The 21,192-nt window shown below is 40.7% G+C and overlaps 1 protein-coding gene and 16 non-coding genes across 17 annotated transcripts; 4 read left to right on the forward strand and 13 right to left on the reverse strand.

Annotated features, from left to right (window-relative positions):
• Positions 1-589: 589 nt before the first annotated feature.
• On the forward strand, positions 590-708 carry LOC130658124 (5S ribosomal RNA). Its single transcript, XR_008985341.1, has one exon. It is a non-coding gene; the product is annotated as a 5S ribosomal RNA (ribosomal RNA).
• Positions 709-1,036: 328 nt separating this feature from the next.
• On the reverse strand, positions 1,037-1,201 carry LOC130660084 (U1 spliceosomal RNA). The gene has a single exon (XR_008987286.1). It is a non-coding gene; the product is annotated as a U1 spliceosomal RNA (small nuclear RNA).
• Positions 1,202-1,386: 185 nt separating this feature from the next.
• On the reverse strand, positions 1,387-1,578 carry LOC130661128 (U2 spliceosomal RNA). The gene has a single exon (XR_008988323.1). It is a non-coding gene; the product is annotated as a U2 spliceosomal RNA (small nuclear RNA).
• A 322-nt stretch (positions 1,579-1,900) lies between these two features.
• Positions 1,901-1,973, reverse strand: Trnar-acg (transfer RNA arginine (anticodon ACG)). Its single transcript has one exon. It is a non-coding gene; the product is annotated as a tRNA-Arg (tRNA).
• Positions 1,974-6,441: 4,468 nt separating this feature from the next.
• On the forward strand, positions 6,442-6,560 carry LOC130658125 (5S ribosomal RNA). The gene has a single exon (XR_008985343.1). It is a non-coding gene; the product is annotated as a 5S ribosomal RNA (ribosomal RNA).
• A 328-nt stretch (positions 6,561-6,888) lies between these two features.
• On the reverse strand, positions 6,889-7,053 carry LOC130660085 (U1 spliceosomal RNA). The gene has a single exon (XR_008987287.1). It is a non-coding gene; the product is annotated as a U1 spliceosomal RNA (small nuclear RNA).
• Positions 7,054-7,238: 185 nt separating this feature from the next.
• Positions 7,239-7,430, reverse strand: LOC130661130 (U2 spliceosomal RNA). The gene has a single exon (XR_008988324.1). It is a non-coding gene; the product is annotated as a U2 spliceosomal RNA (small nuclear RNA).
• A 322-nt stretch (positions 7,431-7,752) lies between these two features.
• On the reverse strand, positions 7,753-7,825 carry Trnar-acg (transfer RNA arginine (anticodon ACG)). Its single transcript has one exon. It is a non-coding gene; the product is annotated as a tRNA-Arg (tRNA).
• A 3,071-nt stretch (positions 7,826-10,896) lies between these two features.
• On the reverse strand, positions 10,897-11,582 carry LOC130656949 (histone H2B, gonadal-like). Its single transcript, XM_057459893.1, has one exon. The coding sequence runs from the start codon at positions 11,429-11,431 to the stop codon at positions 11,027-11,029; it is 405 nt and encodes a 134-aa protein (XP_057315876.1). The 5' UTR covers positions 11,432-11,582; the 3' UTR covers positions 10,897-11,026.
• Positions 11,583-12,293: 711 nt separating this feature from the next.
• On the forward strand, positions 12,294-12,412 carry LOC130658126 (5S ribosomal RNA). The gene has a single exon (XR_008985344.1). It is a non-coding gene; the product is annotated as a 5S ribosomal RNA (ribosomal RNA).
• A 328-nt stretch (positions 12,413-12,740) lies between these two features.
• On the reverse strand, positions 12,741-12,905 carry LOC130660086 (U1 spliceosomal RNA). The gene has a single exon (XR_008987288.1). It is a non-coding gene; the product is annotated as a U1 spliceosomal RNA (small nuclear RNA).
• Positions 12,906-13,090: 185 nt separating this feature from the next.
• On the reverse strand, positions 13,091-13,282 carry LOC130661131 (U2 spliceosomal RNA). The gene has a single exon (XR_008988325.1). It is a non-coding gene; the product is annotated as a U2 spliceosomal RNA (small nuclear RNA).
• A 322-nt stretch (positions 13,283-13,604) lies between these two features.
• On the reverse strand, positions 13,605-13,677 carry Trnar-acg (transfer RNA arginine (anticodon ACG)). Its single transcript has one exon. It is a non-coding gene; the product is annotated as a tRNA-Arg (tRNA).
• A 4,468-nt stretch (positions 13,678-18,145) lies between these two features.
• Positions 18,146-18,264, forward strand: LOC130659085 (5S ribosomal RNA). Its single transcript, XR_008986296.1, has one exon. It is a non-coding gene; the product is annotated as a 5S ribosomal RNA (ribosomal RNA).
• Positions 18,265-18,592: 328 nt separating this feature from the next.
• Positions 18,593-18,757, reverse strand: LOC130660087 (U1 spliceosomal RNA). Its single transcript, XR_008987289.1, has one exon. It is a non-coding gene; the product is annotated as a U1 spliceosomal RNA (small nuclear RNA).
• A 185-nt stretch (positions 18,758-18,942) lies between these two features.
• LOC130661132 (U2 spliceosomal RNA) lies at positions 18,943-19,134 on the reverse strand. The gene has a single exon (XR_008988326.1). It is a non-coding gene; the product is annotated as a U2 spliceosomal RNA (small nuclear RNA).
• Positions 19,135-19,456: 322 nt separating this feature from the next.
• Positions 19,457-19,529, reverse strand: Trnar-acg (transfer RNA arginine (anticodon ACG)). The gene has a single exon. It is a non-coding gene; the product is annotated as a tRNA-Arg (tRNA).
• Positions 19,530-21,192: the final 1,663 nt, after the last annotated feature.

The following is a 21,192-nucleotide window of genomic DNA, read 5'->3' on the forward strand; positions in this document are numbered from 1 at the left end:
AAATCGCAGTTATGTCTGGACGTGGAAAAGGTGGAAAAGCTAAGGCTAAAGCCAAGACAAGATCCTCAAGAGCTGGACTTCAATTTCCAGTCGGTAGAGTGCATAGATTCCTTCGTAGAGGGCACTATGCTAACCGAATTGGATCTGGAGCACCAGTTTACTTAGCAGCCGTCTTGGAATATTTATCTGCTGAGATATTGGAGTTGGCTGGTAACGCAGCAAGAGACAACAAAAAAGCTAGGATTATTCCAAGACATTTACAATTGGCTGTTCGTAATGATGAAGAATTAAACAAACTTTTGAGCGGTGTAACCATTGCAGCTGGTGGTGTTTTGCCAAACATTCAAGCTGTCTTACTCCCAAAGAAGAACGACAAAGGACAGAAGAAGTAAACCGCTACACTCAGAAAACAACGGCTATTTTTATAGCCACACATCTTTAAAAAAACATTGTTTTTTTCACAAAACTATAACCTTAAAGTCTAATAGATAATCCATGCATACGCCTTGTCCTAAGTAACTCAAAGAAATTAAATAAAAAAATTTGATCACAACGTCAAAATAAATTGCACGTATTTGCACCTACTAATGTCTACGGCCATACCACGATGAACACACCCGTTCTCGTCTGATCACGGAAGTTAAGCATCGTCGGGCCGGGATAGTACTTGGATGGGGGACCGCCTGGGAACTCCCGGTGTCGTAGGCTTTTCATTTTCATTTGCTGTGATATATTTCTTGTTATAACAATTAAGGAACGTGGCGGTTGTTGAAAGTGTTTCCTATGACATTTTCCTACGACATTTTCAGGTGATAGTACGAGAAAAAAGAGCTTTCAAATGCATACAAACTCGATCTATTGCCGATCATCCAATAACCCTGACGGAATGGCAAATAAAATAAAATTCCGCCGCCTTCCGAGGACTTATATCGCAATCACGTTTCGTAACAGCCAAGCGAGGTTTTACCTTAGCGTTTAAGTCACCACCGACATTTGGCCGCGCAACTTTTCTAAGCTCATTCATTTTGACTTAAGGAGGGGGCGAGCGCGGACGCAGGCCCCCACTACCAGAAATTGTACGGTCGAGTTACTGACGTTTGCAGTAATCGCAGAGGTCAGCCCAAGCGTAGTGCAATGCAAGAGCCTCACTCTGGAAGAAAACCCTCATTGATCAGTCTTTACTTCCCCGTCAGGTAAGTATGAGTTGGAACTGCACCGTAGCATGAGGGTACCCTTCAAAGTTTGTTAATGCTTGTGGCTTGAGTGTGTTATAAACTGCCGTGTCGCGGGGCATAGGCTGTATTCTCCCCCAGTGTACGCGTTTTGTTCCCGCCGTAGACTATGCAGAGTGCCGTCGGAAAGAGGACTGCTATTATTCTTTTATTGCTTATGTGGGCCGCCATCGGTAATAGTGCAACACCAAGGCAACCCGTGGTCACGGCGTGAATGAATCCACCTCCATGACCCAAGGCCAAAAATCAGATTAATATACTGACCATTCAGAGAATGGCCTACCAGATATTAAACTGATAAGAACAGATACTACACTTGATCTTAGCCATTAGGCCGAGAAGCGATAAAGAACAAGCGTTGCCATGATAGGCATCGTCCACACACCGTAACTGCTTGTGGAGCATGTCACGTTACTGTAAAGCTTACAACTGTCACCGCGTACGGATGGACGGCGACATAGTAAAAATCACGGCTGTTGATTTAGCCGTAGGATGGAGAGCGACTGTAGCGAGTGGATGGTAACTTACATGAATGCTAACAAAGGCGACGATACTAAGTGCGTGATATTACTTTCCAATATGTCTGCGTACATTCCGTTTATCAACGCATTACGCCAGAACGTGCGCGCGCGTTACACAGTAGACCATGCAGCCGAAATGCGACAGTGCGACCCTGCCAGGAGTCGAACCTGGAATCCCCTGATTCGTAGTCAGATGCCTTATCCATTGGGCCACAGGGCCATGCTTATGACTTCGCCCCATCGTCATTTTGGCTTGCGCATTCGTTTTACTTACGACAGAATTCTTCGTGTTTGTAGCCATGAAAGAAAGGGACTTCTGTGAGTGAATTTTTTTACTGTGGTCTAATAAAAAAGTCGAAACGCAGTGCCCAATATATGAATTGCTCCTAATAGCCGGAAACAGGCCGTGTCGATGATGTAGGCCGACATACGCAACGCAAACCAAAGAACGCTTTATGAAAATCCTAACACGAGCGCGGAAGAAGCCCAAATTAACAGACTAGATGTAATGCTGAAGACCTCAAACTCCAGCAGCTTCTCTTGCAGACTATTGCGTCGTACTACAAATAAAAATTAACATGCTTTCGCATAGTCGCGGCACCCAAAACGGACATTATACGATGTACAGAAACACACATTTCTGTTTTCGCGCCAAATCAATTCCCGGGAGTGGTACTTTTACGTCCGCATACTTCGCACCGTCTTAAATTATATCTCATTTACACGGTAATGTTTAGTATACTTCTACTGTGATAACAAGCATCGTTTATCGTTGGATTGTTGTAAGAAAACATTAAAAATGAGTGAAGCAGCTTCTCCAAAGAAAATCGCACCCAAGAAGAAACCTGCTGCAAAGAAGACAGCTGATCACCCTAAATATGTGGACATGATCAAGGCTGCTATCGCTACCCTAAAGGAACGCGGTGGTTCATCTCGCCAAGCTATTACAAAATATATTCATGCAAATTACAAAGTTGCTGAAAACTCAGATCATCATCTGAAAATGGCTCTTAAACGAGGAGTAACATCAGGCGATTTGATTCAAACTAAAGGCACTGGTGCTTCTGGATCATTCAAGCTAGGTCAGGTAAAAAAAGAAAAACCTAAGAAAAAGGCCGCAGCAAAAAAGCCAACGGCAAAGAAGCCTACTGCAAAGAAAAGTACACCAAAAAAGAAGCCAGCAAAGAAGAGCACGCCAAAGAAAGCAGCAAAGAAGCCTGCCACAAAGAAAGCCTCGGCTAAGAAACCAGCAGCTAAGAAACCCACAAAGAAGCCTGTTGCTAAAAAACCTGCAGCAAAGAAGGTCAAAAAGACTCCCAAAAAGGCAGCAAAGAAGACCGCAAAAAAATAATTTGTGTGTATCTGGCTATTACATTAACAAACGGCTATTTTTATAGCCACACATTTACAAAAAAACATTATCTTGGTACAAAGTTAAACTTGTTTAAGTCACTTAAACAGTTAAAAAAGAGTAAATTTAAGATTAGATTCCCTAAGTTTAAGTATTTTCGTTTTTAAATTTCTTATTTTCTTGCTTTTACTTTTCTTGCCCTTCATATTTTTAACATTGTCAAACTTTATGTAGCATAAAATTTTTATGTAGCATAAAATTTAAACAGAAAGCAGGACAAAGTTTGATATAAAAAGCTAGCCGTAATATTTTTTATGGATGTGTGGCTATAAAAATAGCCGTTTTTTGTTTGGTAAGATGCTTAGGCACGTTCCCCACGAATTCTTCTTGCCAACTGGATGTCTTTAGGCATGATTGTAACTCGTTTTGCGTGAATGGCACACAAGTTAGTATCCTCGAACAAGCCAACAAGGTACGCTTCAGAAGCCTCTTGCAGAGCCATAACGGCTGTGCTCTGGAATCGCAGATCTGTTTTGAAGTCCTGAGCAATTTCTCGCACAAGACGCTGGAAAGGCAACTTGCGGATCAAGAGCTCGGTTGACTTCTGGTATCTTCTGATTTCTCTGAGAGCAACTGTACCAGGTCTGTAACGATGTGGTTTTTTCACTCCTCCAGTAGCTGGTGCGCTTTTCCTCGCAGCTTTAGTGGCGAGTTGTTTTCGTGGAGCCTTTCCTCCAGTAGATTTACGTGCAGTTTGCTTTGTACGAGCCATATTTTAAGAAGTCGATGTAGTACGGATACACAAGACGGTCTAAAATGCACTATCGCGCCAAAGTTTTATTTCTCATATTGATTGACAGCTAAGGTTCAAAACAAACCATTTGATTGGTGCTAAGAAAGTAATTTCTGATTGGCTGCATAATGACATTACGCTCATTACTTTAACATTTTTATAAAATCTGTGTTTTTTGGCTACGGGAAAACGGCTGTATCTTCTGATACACAAAAGCTTTTGACTTTTTTTTTTTTTAGTAAGTAGCAGAAGGTTTGGCGAATTCCAACGATGCCAAATTTATTGCCTTACTGAAACATTAAGACCACGAATTTTTAAAAAAACTACAGTTTTACTTAAAAAAATGTACAAAATGTTCGGAACATTTTGTAATGACGCAACTCTATTGGTTAATTAGGGTGTTTCCACGAGCAGTAGGTAATTTTATGGCCTCTTTTTAAAGCTGTCTGAATTCTGTTAACTCAAACGTTGTTTTTGTACTCGTTCTGTACGCAACTATATCAATATGTCTGGACGCGGAAAAGGAGGTAAAGGATTGGGAAAAGGAGGTGCTAAACGTCACCGAAAAATTCTTCGTGATAACATTCAGGGAATCACAAAACCTGCTATTCGGCGTCTTGCTCGACGAGGTGGTGTCAAACGTATCTCTGGCCTTATCTATGAGGAAACCAGAGGTGTACTGAAGGTTTTCTTAGAGAATGTTATTCGTGATGCTGTAACCTACACAGAGCACGCTAAACGCAAGACCGTTACCGCTATGGATGTTGTTTATGCCTTAAAACGTCAAGGAAGAACTCTTTACGGATTCGGAGGTTAAGCGTTGTCATTGCTCAACAAAAACGGCTATTTTTATAGCCACAAATCTTTTAAAACATTACTTTGTGCACGCTTCCAAATTACACAATGTGTAAAGTCTTGTCACAGTTACATTTATTGCTATACGATACTATGTCATATATGACACAAAAAAAATTTAGAAATACTTTGTAGGGTTAATTTGCCTGGGAGTGTTTCCGTGAAAAGCTGGGTTAAGTTAAATGTAAGCAATAACATGGATCAATGTACTTGTCTTTTCTGCAAGTACAGCTAATAATACGTATGAAAAGTGAAGCTAATCCACACACACATGGGGAAGTATTTTAAATGTAGGCTAGTGTTCTTAAGCACATTATTTAGAAGTTTTATTAACTTCGGTTAACTTGTAGTGACGCCAAGTAAATGTTTTTTTAAAGATGTGTGGTCTTAAAAAAGACCGTTTGTGTTTGGTAGACGTTGGTTTACTTGCTGCTTGTGTATTTTGTGACGGCTTTTGTTCCTTCACTGACTGCGTGTTTTGCAAGTTCTCCAGGCAAGAGAAGACGTACTGCGGTTTGAATTTCACGAGAAGAGATGGTCGACTTTTTGTTTTGAAGAGCCAAACGCGAAGCTTCGGAAGCAATGCGCTCAAAGATGTCGTTGACAAATGAGTTCATGATGCTCATAGCTTTGCTTGAAACTCCGACATCTGGGTGAACTTGTTTCAAAACATTGTAGATGTAAATAGCATAACTTTCCTTTCTCTTTCTCTTGCGTTTCTTTTCACCAGTTCCACCAATCTTTCCTCCTTTTTTGCCGGCTCTTTTTTCACCTTTCTTGGCTACTTTAGGTGCCTGTTTTCCTCCTTTAGCTGCTGCGTCAGACATGGTTAAAAATTTTTGCTACTTAACTTGTAAATAAGCATTAAACTGCAAGTCAAAACTTTTTGTTTATAAGTAAAAAAATCGGATCGAATTCGATCCGAAAACGCCGATACGCAATTTAATTGGTTAAAAAAAAAATCTTTTGTTTAATACTTAATTATGATTGGTTAAAAAAACATGATTTCGATCCTATTTTTATGATGAAAAAACGAGTAAAGTTTATTTCGTTAACACTTACGTTAAATATTCGTACGTTTTTGTATTAACTTACAAATCAAATCGCAGTTATGTCTGGACGTGGAAAAGGTGGAAAAGCTAAGGCTAAAGCCAAGACAAGATCCTCAAGAGCTGGACTTCAATTTCCAGTCGGTAGAGTGCATAGATTCCTTCGTAGAGGGCACTATGCTAACCGAATTGGATCTGGAGCACCAGTTTACTTAGCAGCCGTCTTGGAATATTTATCTGCTGAGATATTGGAGTTGGCTGGTAACGCAGCAAGAGACAACAAAAAAGCTAGGATTATTCCAAGACATTTACAATTGGCTGTTCGTAATGATGAAGAATTAAACAAACTTTTGAGCGGTGTAACCATTGCAGCTGGTGGTGTTTTGCCAAACATTCAAGCTGTCTTACTCCCAAAGAAGAACGACAAAGGACAGAAGAAGTAAACCGCTACACTCAGAAAACAACGGCTATTTTTATAGCCACACATCTTTAAAAAAACATTGTTTTTTTCACAAAACTATAACCTTAAAGTCTAATAGATAATCCATGCATACGCCTTGTCCTAAGTAACTCAAAGAAATTAAATAAAAAAATTTGATCACAACGTCAAAATAAATTGCACGTATTTGCACCTACTAATGTCTACGGCCATACCACGATGAACACACCCGTTCTCGTCTGATCACGGAAGTTAAGCATCGTCGGGCCGGGATAGTACTTGGATGGGGGACCGCCTGGGAACTCCCGGTGTCGTAGGCTTTTCATTTTCATTTGCTGTGATATATTTCTTGTTATAACAATTAAGGAACGTGGCGGTTGTTGAAAGTGTTTCCTATGACATTTTCCTACGACATTTTCAGGTGATAGTACGAGAAAAAAGAGCTTTCAAATGCATACAAACTCGATCTATTGCCGATCATCCAATAACCCTGACGGAATGGCAAATAAAATAAAATTCCGCCGCCTTCCGAGGACTTATATCGCAATCACGTTTCGTAACAGCCAAGCGAGGTTTTACCTTAGCGTTTAAGTCACCACCGACATTTGGCCGCGCAACTTTTCTAAGCTCATTCATTTTGACTTAAGGAGGGGGCGAGCGCGGACGCAGGCCCCCACTACCAGAAATTGTACGGTCGAGTTACTGACGTTTGCAGTAATCGCAGAGGTCAGCCCAAGCGTAGTGCAATGCAAGAGCCTCACTCTGGAAGAAAACCCTCATTGATCAGTCTTTACTTCCCCGTCAGGTAAGTATGAGTTGGAACTGCACCGTAGCATGAGGGTACCCTTCAAAGTTTGTTAATGCTTGTGGCTTGAGTGTGTTATAAACTGCCGTGTCGCGGGGCATAGGCTGTATTCTCCCCCAGTGTACGCGTTTTGTTCCCGCCGTAGACTAAGCAGAGTGCCGTCGGAAAGAGGACTGCTATTATTCTTTTATTGCTTATGTGGGCCGCCATCGGTAATAGTGCAACACCAAGGCAACCCGTGGTCACGGCGTGAATGAATCCACCTCCATGACCCAAGGCCAAAAATCAGATTAATATACTGACCATTCAGAGAATGGCCTACCAGATATTAAACTGATAAGAACAGATACTACACTTGATCTTAGCCATTAGGCCGAGAAGCGATAAAGAACAAGCGTTGCCATGATAGGCATCGTCCACACACCGTAACTGCTTGTGGAGCATGTCACGTTACTGTAAAGCTTACAACTGTCACCGCGTACGGATGGACGGCGACATAGTAAAAATCACGGCTGTTGATTTAGCCGTAGGATGGAGAGCGACTGTAGCGAGTGGATGGTAACTTACATGAATGCTAACAAAGGCGACGATACTAAGTGCGTGATATTACTTTCCAATATGTCTGCGTACATTCCGTTTATCAACGCATTACGCCAGAACGTGCGCGCGCGTTACACAGTAGACCATGCAGCCGAAATGCGACAGTGCGACCCTGCCAGGAGTCGAACCTGGAATCCCCTGATTCGTAGTCAGATGCCTTATCCATTGGGCCACAGGGCCATGCTTATGACTTCGCCCCATCGTCATTTTGGCTTGCGCATTCGTTTTACTTACGACAGAATTCTTCGTGTTTGTAGCCATGAAAGAAAGGGACTTCTGTGAGTGAATTTTTTTACTGTGGTCTAATAAAAAAGTCGAAACGCAGTGCCCAATATATGAATTGCTCCTAATAGCCGGAAACAGGCCGTGTCGATGATGTAGGCCGACATACGCAACGCAAACCAAAGAACGCTTTATGAAAATCCTAACACGAGCGCGGAAGAAGCCCAAATTAACAGACTAGATGTAATGCTGAAGACCTCAAACTCCAGCAGCTTCTCTTGCAGACTATTGCGTCGTACTACAAATAAAAATTAACATGCTTTCGCATAGTCGCGGCACCCAAAACGGACATTATACGATGTACAGAAACACACATTTCTGTTTTCGCGCCAAATCAATTCCCGGGAGTGGTACTTTTACGTCCGCATACTTCGCACCGTCTTAAATTATATCTCATTTACACGGTAATGTTTAGTATACTTCTACTGTGATAACAAGCATCGTTTATCGTTGGATTGTTGTAAGAAAACATTAAAAATGAGTGAAGCAGCTTCTCCAAAGAAAATCGCACCCAAGAAGAAACCTGCTGCAAAGAAGACAGCTGATCACCCTAAATATGTGGACATGATCAAGGCTGCTATCGCTACCCTAAAGGAACGCGGTGGTTCATCTCGCCAAGCTATTACAAAATATATTCATGCAAATTACAAAGTTGCTGAAAACTCAGATCATCATCTGAAAATGGCTCTTAAACGAGGAGTAACATCAGGCGATTTGATTCAAACTAAAGGCACTGGTGCTTCTGGATCATTCAAGCTAGGTCAGGTAAAAAAAGAAAAACCTAAGAAAAAGGCCGCAGCAAAAAAGCCAACGGCAAAGAAGCCTACTGCAAAGAAAAGTACACCAAAAAAGAAGCCAGCAAAGAAGAGCACGCCAAAGAAAGCAGCAAAGAAGCCTGCCACAAAGAAAGCCTCGGCTAAGAAACCAGCAGCTAAGAAACCCACAAAGAAGCCTGTTGCTAAAAAACCTGCAGCAAAGAAGGTCAAAAAGACTCCCAAAAAGGCAGCAAAGAAGACCGCAAAAAAATAATTTGTGTGTATCTGGCTATTACATTAACAAACGGCTATTTTTATAGCCACACATTTACAAAAAAACATTATCTTGGTACAAAGTTAAACTTGTTTAAGTCACTTAAACAGTTAAAAAAGAGTAAATTTAAGATTAGATTCCCTAAGTTTAAGTATTTTCGTTTTTAAATTTCTTATTTTCTTGCTTTTACTTTTCTTGCCCTTCATATTTTTAACATTGTCAAACTTTATGTAGCATAAAATTTTTATGTAGCATAAAATTTAAACAGAAAGCAGGACAAAGTTTGATATAAAAAGCTAGCCGTAATATTTTTTATGGATGTGTGGCTATAAAAATAGCCGTTTTTTGTTTGGTAAGATGCTTAGGCACGTTCCCCACGAATTCTTCTTGCCAACTGGATGTCTTTAGGCATGATTGTAACTCGTTTTGCGTGAATGGCACACAAGTTAGTATCCTCGAACAAGCCAACAAGGTACGCTTCAGAAGCCTCTTGCAGAGCCATAACGGCTGTGCTCTGGAATCGCAGATCTGTTTTGAAGTCCTGAGCAATTTCTCGCACAAGACGCTGGAAAGGCAACTTGCGGATCAAGAGCTCGGTTGACTTCTGGTATCTTCTGATTTCTCTGAGAGCAACTGTACCAGGTCTGTAACGATGTGGTTTTTTCACTCCTCCAGTAGCTGGTGCGCTTTTCCTCGCAGCTTTAGTGGCGAGTTGTTTTCGTGGAGCCTTTCCTCCAGTAGATTTACGTGCAGTTTGCTTTGTACGAGCCATATTTTAAGAAGTCGATGTAGTACGGATACACAAGACGGTCTAAAATGCACTATCGCGCCAAAGTTTTATTTCTCATATTGATTGACAGCTAAGGTTCAAAACAAACCATTTGATTGGTGCTAAGAAAGTAATTTCTGATTGGCTGCATAATGACATTACGCTCATTACTTTAACATTTTTATAAAATCTGTGTTTTTTGGCTACGGGAAAACGGCTGTATCTTCTGATACACAAAAGCTTTTGACTTTTTTTTTTTTTAGTAAGTAGCAGAAGGTTTGGCGAATTCCAACGATGCCAAATTTATTGCCTTACTGAAACATTAAGACCACGAATTTTTAAAAAAACTACAGTTTTACTTAAAAAAATGTACAAAATGTTCGGAACATTTTGTAATGACGCAACTCTATTGGTTAATTAGGGTGTTTCCACGAGCAGTAGGTAATTTTATGGCCTCTTTTTAAAGCTGTCTGAATTCTGTTAACTCAAACGTTGTTTTTGTACTCGTTCTGTACGCAACTATATCAATATGTCTGGACGCGGAAAAGGAGGTAAAGGATTGGGAAAAGGAGGTGCTAAACGTCACCGAAAAATTCTTCGTGATAACATTCAGGGAATCACAAAACCTGCTATTCGGCGTCTTGCTCGACGAGGTGGTGTCAAACGTATCTCTGGCCTTATCTATGAGGAAACCAGAGGTGTACTGAAGGTTTTCTTAGAGAATGTTATTCGTGATGCTGTAACCTACACAGAGCACGCTAAACGCAAGACCGTTACCGCTATGGATGTTGTTTATGCCTTAAAACGTCAAGGAAGAACTCTTTACGGATTCGGAGGTTAAGCGTTGTCATTGCTCAACAAAAACGGCTATTTTTATAGCCACAAATCTTTTAAAACATTACTTTGTGCACGCTTCCAAATTACACAATGTGTAAAGTCTTGTCACAGTTACATTTATTGCTATACGATACTATGTCATATATGACACAAAAAAAATTTAGAAATACTTTGTAGGGTTAATTTGCCTGGGAGTGTTTCCGTGAAAAGCTGGGTTAAGTTAAATGTAAGCAATAACATGGATCAATGTACTTGTCTTTTCTGCAAGTACAGCTAATAATACGTATGAAAAGTGAAGCTAATCCACACACACATGGGGAAGTATTTTAAATGTAGGCTAGTGTTCTTAAGCACATTACTTAGAAGTTTTATTAACTTCGGTTAACTTGTAGTGACGCCAAGTAAATGTTTTTTTAAAGATGTGTGGTCTTAAAAAAGACCGTTTGTGTTTGGTAGACGTTGGTTTACTTGCTGCTTGTGTATTTTGTGACGGCTTTTGTTCCTTCACTGACTGCGTGTTTTGCAAGTTCTCCAGGCAAGAGAAGACGTACTGCGGTTTGAATTTCACGAGAAGAGATGGTCGACTTTTTGTTTTGAAGAGCCAAACGCGAAGCTTCGGAAGCAATGCGCTCAAAGATGTCGTTGACAAATGAGTTCATGATGCTCATAGCTTTGCTTGAAACTCCGACATCTGGGTGAACTTGTTTCAAAACATTGTAGATGTAAATAGCATAACTTTCCTTTTTCTTTCTCTTGCGTTTCTTTTCACCAGTTCCACCAATCTTTCCTCCTTTTTTGCCGGCTCTTTTTTCACCTTTCTTGGCTACTTTAGGTGCCTGTTTTCCTCCTTTAGCTGCTGCGTCAGACATGGTTAAAAATTTTTGCTACTTAACTTGTAAATAAGCATTAAACTGCAAGTCAAAACTTTTTGTTTATAAGTAAAAAAATCGGATCGAATTCGATCCGAAAACGCCGATACGCAATTTAATTGGTTAAAAAAAAAATCTTTTGTTTAATACTTAATTATGATTGGTTAAAAAAACATGATTTCGATCCTATTTTTATGATGAAAAAACGAGTAAAGTTTATTTCGTTAACACTTACGTTAAATATTCGTACGTTTTTGTATTAACTTACAAATCAAATCGCAGTTATGTCTGGACGTGGAAAAGGTGGAAAAGCTAAGGCTAAAGCCAAGACAAGATCCTCAAGAGCTGGACTTCAATTTCCAGTCGGTAGAGTGCATAGATTCCTTCGTAGAGGGCACTATGCTAACCGAATTGGATCTGGAGCACCAGTTTACTTAGCAGCCGTCTTGGAATATTTATCTGCTGAGATATTGGAGTTGGCTGGTAACGCAGCAAGAGACAACAAAAAAGCTAGGATTATTCCAAGACATTTACAATTGGCTGTTCGTAATGATGAAGAATTAAACAAACTTTTGAGCGGTGTAACCATTGCAGCTGGTGGTGTTTTGCCAAACATTCAAGCTGTCTTACTCCCAAAGAAGAACGACAAAGGACAGAAGAAGTAAACCGCTACACTCAGAAAACAACGGCTATTTTTATAGCCACACATCTTTAAAAAAACATTGTTTTTTTCACAAAACTATAACCTTAAAGTCTAATAGATAATCCATGCATACGCCTTGTCCTAAGTAACTCAAAGAAATTAAATAAAAAAATTTGATCACAACGTCAAAATAAATTGCACGTATTTGCACCTACTAATGTCTACGGCCATACCACGATGAACACACCCGTTCTCGTCTGATCACGGAAGTTAAGCATCGTCGGGCCGGGATAGTACTTGGATGGGGGACCGCCTGGGAACTCCCGGTGTCGTAGGCTTTTCATTTTCATTTGCTGTGATATATTTCTTGTTATAACAATTAAGGAACGTGGCGGTTGTTGAAAGTGTTTCCTATGACATTTTCCTACGACATTTTCAGGTGATAGTACGAGAAAAAAGAGCTTTCAAATGCATACAAACTCGATCTATTGCCGATCATCCAATAACCCTGACGGAATGGCAAATAAAATAAAATTCCGCCGCCTTCCGAGGACTTATATCGCAATCACGTTTCGTAACAGCCAAGCGAGGTTTTACCTTAGCGTTTAAGTCACCACCGACATTTGGCCGCGCAACTTTTCTAAGCTCATTCATTTTGACTTAAGGAGGGGGCGAGCGCGGACGCAGGCCCCCACTACCAGAAATTGTACGGTCGAGTTACTGACGTTTGCAGTAATCGCAGAGGTCAGCCCAAGCGTAGTGCAATGCAAGAGCCTCACTCTGGAAGAAAACCCTCATTGATCAGTCTTTACTTCCCCGTCAGGTAAGTATGAGTTGGAACTGCACCGTAGCATGAGGGTACCCTTCAAAGTTTGTTAATGCTTGTGGCTTGAGTGTGTTATAAACTGCCGTGTCGCGGGGCATAGGCTGTATTCTCCCCCAGTGTACGCGTTTTGTTCCCGCCGTAGACTATGCAGAGTGCCGTCGGAAAGAGGACTGCTATTATTCTTTTATTGCTTATGTGGGCCGCCATCGGTAATAGTGCAACACCAAGGCAACCCGTGGTCACGGCGTGAATGAATCCACCTCCATGACCCAAGGCCAAAAATCAGATTAATATACTGACCATTCAGAGAATGGCCTACCAGATATTAAACTGATAAGAACAGATACTACACTTGATCTTAGCCATTAGGCCGAGAAGCGATAAAGAACAAGCGTTGCCATGATAGGCATCGTCCACACACCGTAACTGCTTGTGGAGCATGTCACGTTACTGTAAAGCTTACAACTGTCACCGCGTACGGATGGACGGCGACATAGTAAAAATCACGGCTGTTGATTTAGCCGTAGGATGGAGAGCGACTGTAGCGAGTGGATGGTAACTTACATGAATGCTAACAAAGGCGACGATACTAAGTGCGTGATATTACTTTTCAATATGTCTGCGTACATTCCGTTTATCAACGCATTACGCCAGAACGTGCGCGCGCGTTACACAGTAGACCATGCAGCCGAAATGCGACAGTGCGACCCTGCCAGGAGTCGAACCTGGAATCCCCTGATTCGTAGTCAGATGCCTTATCCATTGGGCCACAGGGCCATGCTTATGACTTCGCCCCATCGTCATTTTGGCTTGCGCATTCGTTTTACTTACGACAGAATTCTTCGTGTTTGTAGCCATGAAAGAAAGGGACTTCTGTGAGTGAATTTTTTTACTGTGGTCTAATAAAAAAGTCGAAACGCAGTGCCCAATATATGAATTGCTCCTAATAGCCGGAAACAGGCCGTGTCGATGATGTAGGCCGACATACGCAACGCAAACCAAAGAACGCTTTATGAAAATCCTAACACGAGCGCGGAAGAAGCCCAAATTAACAGACTAGATGTAATGCTGAAGACCTCAAACTCCAGCAGCTTCTCTTGCAGACTATTGCGTCGTACTACAAATAAAAATTAACATGCTTTCGCATAGTCGCGGCACCCAAAACGGACATTATACGATGTACAGAAACACACATTTCTGTTTTCGCGCCAAATCAATTCCCGGGAGTGGTACTTTTACGTCCGCATACTTCGCACCGTCTTAAATTATATCTCATTTACACGGTAATGTTTAGTATACTTCTACTGTGATAACAAGCATCGTTTATCGTTGGATTGTTGTAAGAAAACATTAAAAATGAGTGAAGCAGCTTCTCCAAAGAAAATCGCACCCAAGAAGAAACCTGCTGCAAAGAAGACAGCTGATCACCCTAAATATGTGGACATGATCAAGGCTGCTATCGCTACCCTAAAGGAACGCGGTGGTTCATCTCGCCAAGCTATTACAAAATATATTCATGCAAATTACAAAGTTGCTGAAAACTCAGATCATCATCTGAAAATGGCTCTTAAACGAGGAGTAACATCAGGCGATTTGATTCAAACTAAAGGCACTGGTGCTTCTGGATCATTCAAGCTAGGTCAGGTAAAAAAAGAAAAACCTAAGAAAAAGGCCGCAGCAAAAAAGCCAACGGCAAAGAAGCCTACTGCAAAGAAAAGTACACCAAAAAAGAAGCCAGCAAAGAAGAGCACGCCAAAGAAAGCAGCAAAGAAGCCTGCCACAAAGAAAGCCTCGGCTAAGAAACCAGCAGCTAAGAAACCCACAAAGAAGCCTGTTGCTAAAAAACCTGCAGCAAAGAAGGTCAAAAAGACTCCCAAAAAGGCAGCAAAGAAGACCGCAAAAAAATAATTTGTGTGTATCTGGCTATTACATTAACAAACGGCTATTTTTATAGCCACACATTTACAAAAAAACATTATCTTGGTACAAAGTTAAACTTGTTTAAGTCACTTAAACAGTTAAAAAAGAGTAAATTTAAGATTAGATTCCCTAAGTTTAAGTATTTTCGTTTTTAAATTTCTTATTTTCTTGCTTTTACTTTTCTTGCCCTTCATATTTTTAACATTGTCAAACTTTATGTAGCATAAAATTTTTATGTAGCATAAAATTTAAACAGAAAGCAGGACAAAGTTTGATATAAAAAGCTAGCCGTAATATTTTTTATGGATGTGTGGCTATAAAAATAGCCGTTTTTTGTTTGGTAAGATGCTTAGGCACGTTCCCCACGAATTCTTCTTGCCAACTGGATGTCTTTAGGCATGATTGTAACTCGTTTTGCGTGAATGGCACACAAGTTAGTATCCTCGAACAAGCCAACAAGGTACGCTTCAGAAGCCTCTTGCAGAGCCATAACGGCTGTGCTCTGGAATCGCAGATCTGTTTTGAAGTCCTGAGCAATTTCTCGCACAAGACGCTGGAAAGGCAACTTGCGGATCAAGAGCTCGGTTGACTTCTGGTATCTTCTGATTTCTCTGAGAGCAACTGTACCAGGTCTGTAACGATGTGGTTTTTTCACTCCTCCAGTAGCTGGTGCGCTTTTCCTCGCAGCTTTAGTGGCGAGTTGTTTTCGTGGAGCCTTTCCTCCAGTAGATTTACGTGCAGTTTGCTTTGTACGAGCCATATTTTAAGAAGTCGATGTAGTACGGATACACAAGACGGTCTAAAATGCACTATCGCGCCAAAGTTTTATTTCTCATATTGATTGACAGCTAAGGTTCAAAACAAACCATTTGATTGGTGCTAAGAAAGTAATTTCTGATTGGCTGCATAATGACATTACGCTCATTACTTTAACATTTTTATAAAATCTGTGTTTTTTGGCTACGGGAAAACGGCTGTATCTTCTGATACACAAAAGCTTTTGACTTTTTTTTTTTTTAGTAAGTAGCAGAAGGTTTGGCGAATTCCAACGATGCCAAATTTATTGCCTTACTGAAACATTAAGACCACGAATTTTTAAAAAAACTACAGTTTTACTTAAAAAAATGTACAAAATGTTCGGAACATTTTGTAATGACGCAACTCTATTGGTTAATTAGGGTGTTTCCACGAGCAGTAGGTAATTTTATGGCCTCTTTTTAAAGCTGTCTGAATTCTGTTAACTCAAACGTTGTTTTTGTACTCGTTCTGTACGCAACTATATCAATATGTCTGGACGCGGAAAAGGAGGTAAAGGATTGGGAAAAGGAGGTGCTAAACGTCACCGAAAAATTCTTCGTGATAACATTCAGGGAATCACAAAACCTGCTATTCGGCGTCTTGCTCGACGAGGTGGTGTCAAACGTATCTCTGGCCTTATCTATGAGGAAACCAGAGGTGTACTGAAGGTTTTCTTAGAGAATGTTATTCGTGATGCTGTAACCTACACAGAGCACGCTAAACGCAAGACCGTTACCGCTATGGATGTTGTTTATGCCTTAAAACGTCAAGGAAGAACTCTTTACGGATTCGGAGGTTAAGCGTTGTCATTGCTCAACAAAAACGGCTATTTTTATAGCCACAAATCTTTTAAAACATTACTTTGTGCACGCTTCCAAATTACACAATGTGTAAAGTCTTGTCACAGTTACATTTATTGCTATACGATACTATGTCATATATGACACAAAAAAAATTTAGAAATACTTTGTAGGGTTAATTTGCCTGGGAGTGTTTCCGTGAAAAGCTGGGTTAAGTTAAATGTAAGCAATAACATGGATCAATGTACTTGTCTTTTCTGCAAGTACAGCTAATAATACGTATGAAAAGTGAAGCTAATCCACACACACATGGGGAAGTATTTTAAATGTAGGCTAGTGTTCTTAAGCACATTATTTAGAAGTTTTATTAACTTCGGTTAACTTGTAGTGACGCCAAGTAAATGTTTTTTTAAAGATGTGTGGTCTTAAAAAAGACCGTTTGTGTTTGGTAGACGTTGGTTTACTTGCTGCTTGTGTATTTTGTGACGGCTTTTGTTCCTTCACTGACTGCGTGTTTTGCAAGTTCTCCAGGCAAGAGAAGACGTACTGCGGTTTGAATTTCACGAGAAGAGATGGTCGACTTTTTGTTTTGAAGAGCCAAACGCGAAGCTTCGGAAGCAATGCGCTCAAAGATGTCGTTGACAAATGAGTTCATGATGCTCATAGCTTTGCTTGAAACTCCGACATCTGGGTGAACTTGTTTCAAAACATTGTAGATGTAAATAGCATAACTTTCCTTTCTCTTTCTCTTGCGTTTCTTTTCACCAGTTCCACCAATCTTTCCTCCTTTTTTGCCGGCTCTTTTTTCACCTTTCTTGGCTACTTTAGGTGCCTGTTTTCCTCCTTTAGCTGCTGCGTCAGACATGGTTAAAAATTTTTGCTACTTAACTTGTAAATAAGCATTAAACTGCAAGTCAAAACTTTTTGTTTATAAGTAAAAAAATCGGATCGAATTCGATCCGAAAACGCCGATACGCAATTTAATTGGTTAAAAAAAAAATCTTTTGTTTAATACTTAATTATGATTGGTTAAAAAAACATGATTTCGATCCTATTTTTATGATGAAAAAACGAGTAAAGTTTATTTCGTTAACACTTACGTTAAATATTCGTACGTTTTTGTATTAACTTACAAATCAAATCGCAGTTATGTCTGGACGTGGAAAAGGTGGAAAAGCTAAGGCTAAAGCCAAGACAAGATCCTCAAGAGCTGGACTTCAATTTCCAGTCGGTAGAGTGCATAGATTCCTTCGTAGAGGGCACTATGCTAACCGAATTGGATCTGGAGCACCAGTTTACTTAGCAGCCGTCTTGGAATATTTATCTGCTGAGATATTGGAGTTGGCTGGTAACGCAGCAAGAGACAACAAAAAAGCTAGGATTATTCCAAGACATTTACAATTGGCTGTTCGTAATGATGAAGAATTAAACAAACTTTTGAGCGGTGTAACCATTGCAGCTGGTGGTGTTTTGCCAAACATTCAAGCTGTCTTACTCCCAAAGAAGAACGACAAAGGACAGAAGAAGTAAACCGCTACACTCAGAAAACAACGGCTATTTTTATAGCCACACATCTTTAAAAAAACATTGTTTTTTTCACAAAACTATAACCTTAAAGTCTAATAGATAATCCATGCATACGCCTTGTCCTAAGTAACTCAAGGAAATTAAATAAAAAAATTTGATCACAACGTCAAAATAAATTGCACGTATTTGCACCTACTAATGTCTACGGCCATACCACGATGAACACACCCGTTCTCGTCTGATCACGGAAGTTAAGCATCTTCGGGCCGGGATAGTACTTGGATGGGGGACCGCCTGGGAACTCCCGGTGTCGTAGGCTTTTCATTTTCATTTGCTGTGATATATTTCTTGTTATAACAATTAAGGAACGTGGCGGTTGTTGAAAGTGTTTCCTATGACATTTTCCTACGACATTTTCAGGTGATAGTACGAGAAAAAAGAGCTTTCAAATGCATACAAACTCGATCTATTGCCGATCATCCAATAACCCTGACGGAATGGCAAATAAAATAAAATTCCGCCGCCTTCCGAGGACTTATATCGCAATCACGTTTCGTAACAGCCAAGCGAGGTTTTACCTTAGCGTTTAAGTCACCACCGACATTTGGCCGCGCAACTTTTCTAAGCTCATTCATTTTGACTTAAGGAGGGGGCGAGCGCGGACGCAGGCCCCCACTACCAGAAATTGTACGGTCGAGTTACTGACGTTTGCAGTAATCGCAGAGGTCAGCCCAAGCGTAGTGCAATGCAAGAGCCTCACTCTGGAAGAAAACCCTCATTGATCAGTCTTTACTTCCCCGTCAGGTAAGTATGAGTTGGAACTGCACCGTAGCATGAGGGTACCCTTCAAAGTTTGTTAATGCTTGTGGCTTGAGTGTGTTATAAACTGCCGTGTCGCGGGGCATAGGCTGTATTCTCCCCCAGTGTACGCGTTTTGTTCCCGCCGTAGACTATGCAGAGTGCCGTCGGAAAGAGGACTGCTATTATTCTTTTATTGCTTATGTGGGCCGCCATCGGTAATAGTGCAACACCAAGGCAACCCGTGGTCACGGCGTGAATGAATCCACCTCCATGACCCAAGGCCAAAAATCAGATTAATATACTGACCATTCAGAGAATGGCCTACCAGATATTAAACTGATAAGAACAGATACTACACTTGATCTTAGCCATTAGGCCGAGAAGCGATAAAGAACAAGCGTTGCCATGATAGGCATCGTCCACACACCGTAACTGCTTGTGGAGCATGTCACGTTACTGTAAAGCTTACAACTGTCACCGCGTACGGATGGACGGCGACATAGTAAAAATCACGGCTGTTGATTTAGCCGTAGGATGGAGAGCGACTGTAGCGAGTGGATGGTAACTTACATGAATGCTAACAAAGGCGACGATACTAAGTGCGTGATATTACTTTCCAATATGTCTGCGTACATTCCGTTTATCAACGCATTACGCCAGAACGTGCGCGCGCGTTACACAGTAGACCATGCAGCCGAAATGCGACAGTGCGACCCTGCCAGGAGTCGAACCTGGAATCCCCTGATTCGTAGTCAGATGCCTTATCCATTGGGCCACAGGGCCATGCTTATGACTTCGCCCCATCGTCATTTTGGCTTGCGCATTCGTTTTACTTACGACAGAATTCTTCGTGTTTGTAGCCATGAAAGAAAGGGACTTCTGTGAGTGAATTTTTTTACTGTGGTCTAATAAAAAAGTCGAAACGCAGTGCCCAATATATGAATTGCTCCTAATAGCCGGAAACAGGCCGTGTCGATGATGTAGGCCGACATACGCAACGCAAACCAAAGAACGCTTTATGAAAATCCTAACACGAGCGCGGAAGAAGCCCAAATTAACAGACTAGATGTAATGCTGAAGACCTCAAACTCCAGCAGCTTCTCTTGCAGACTATTGCGTCGTACTACAAATAAAAATTAACATGCTTTCGCATAGTCGCGGCACCCAAAACGGACATTATACGATGTACAGAAACACACATTTCTGTTTTCGCGCCAAATCAATTCCCGGGAGTGGTACTTTTACGTCCGCATACTTCGCACCGTCTTAAATTATATCTCATTTACACGGTAATGTTTAGTATACTTCTACTGTGATAACAAGCATCGTTTATCGTTGGATTGTTGTAAGAAAACATTAAAAATGAGTGAAGCAGCTTCTCCAAAGAAAATCGCACCCAAGAAGAAACCTGCTGCAAAGAAGACAGCTGATCACCCTAAATATGTGGACATGATCAAGGCTGCTATCGCTACCCTAAAGGAACGCGGTGGTTCATCTCGCCAAGCTATTACAAAATATATTCATGCAAATTACAAAGTTGCTGAAAACTCAGATCATCATCTGAAAATGGCTCTTAAACGAGGAGTAACATCAGGCGATTTGATTCAAACTAAAGGCACTGGTGCTTCTGGATCATTCAAGCTAGGTCAGGTAAAAAAAGAAAAACCTAAGAAAAAGGCCGCAGCAAAAAAGCCAACGGCAAAGAAGCCTACTGCAAAGAAAAGTACACCAAAAAAGAAGCCAGCAAAGAAGAGCACGCCAAAGAAAGCAGCAAAGAAGCCTGCCACAAAGAAAGCCTCGGCTAAGAAACCAGCAGCTAAGAAACCCACAAAGAAGCCTGTTGCTAAAAAACCTGCAGCAAAGAAGGTCAAAAAGACTCCCAAAAAGGCAGCAAAGAAGACCGCAAAAAAATAATTTGTGTGTATCTGGCTATTACATTAACAAACGGCTATTTTTATAGCCACACATTTACAAAAAAACATTATCTTGGTACAAAGTTAAACTTGTTTAAGTCACTTAAACAGTTAAAAAAGAGTAAATTTAAGATTAGATTCCCTAAGTTTAAGTATTTTCGTTTTTAAATTTCTTATTTTCTTGCTTTTACTTTTCTTGCCCTTCATATTTTTAACATTGTCAAACTTTATGTAGCATAAAATTTTTATGTAGCATAAAATTTAAACAGAAAGCAGGACAAAGTTTGATATAAAAAGCTAGCCGTAATATTTTTTATGGATGTGTGGCTATAAAAATAGCCGTTTTTTGTTTGGTAAGATGCTTAGGCACGTTCCCCACGAATTCTTCTTGCCAACTGGATGTCTTTAGGCATGATTGTAACTCGTTTTGCGTGAATGGCACACAAGTTAGTATCCTCGAACAAGCCAACAAGGTACGCTTCAGAAGCCTCTTGCAGAGCCATAACGGCTGTGCTCTGGAATCGCAGATCTGT

Source organism: Hydractinia symbiolongicarpus, chromosome 9 (assembly GCF_029227915.1).
Source record: "Hydractinia symbiolongicarpus strain clone_291-10 chromosome 9, HSymV2.1, whole genome shotgun sequence".
Lineage (NCBI taxonomy): Eukaryota > Metazoa > Cnidaria > Hydrozoa > Anthoathecata > Hydractiniidae > Hydractinia > Hydractinia symbiolongicarpus.

Coding starts and splice junctions, on each gene's coding strand:
- LOC130656949 (XM_057459893.1), bottom strand. CDS start 11,431: ATGTCTGACGCAGCAGCTAAAGGAGGAAAACAGGCACCTAAAGTAGCC.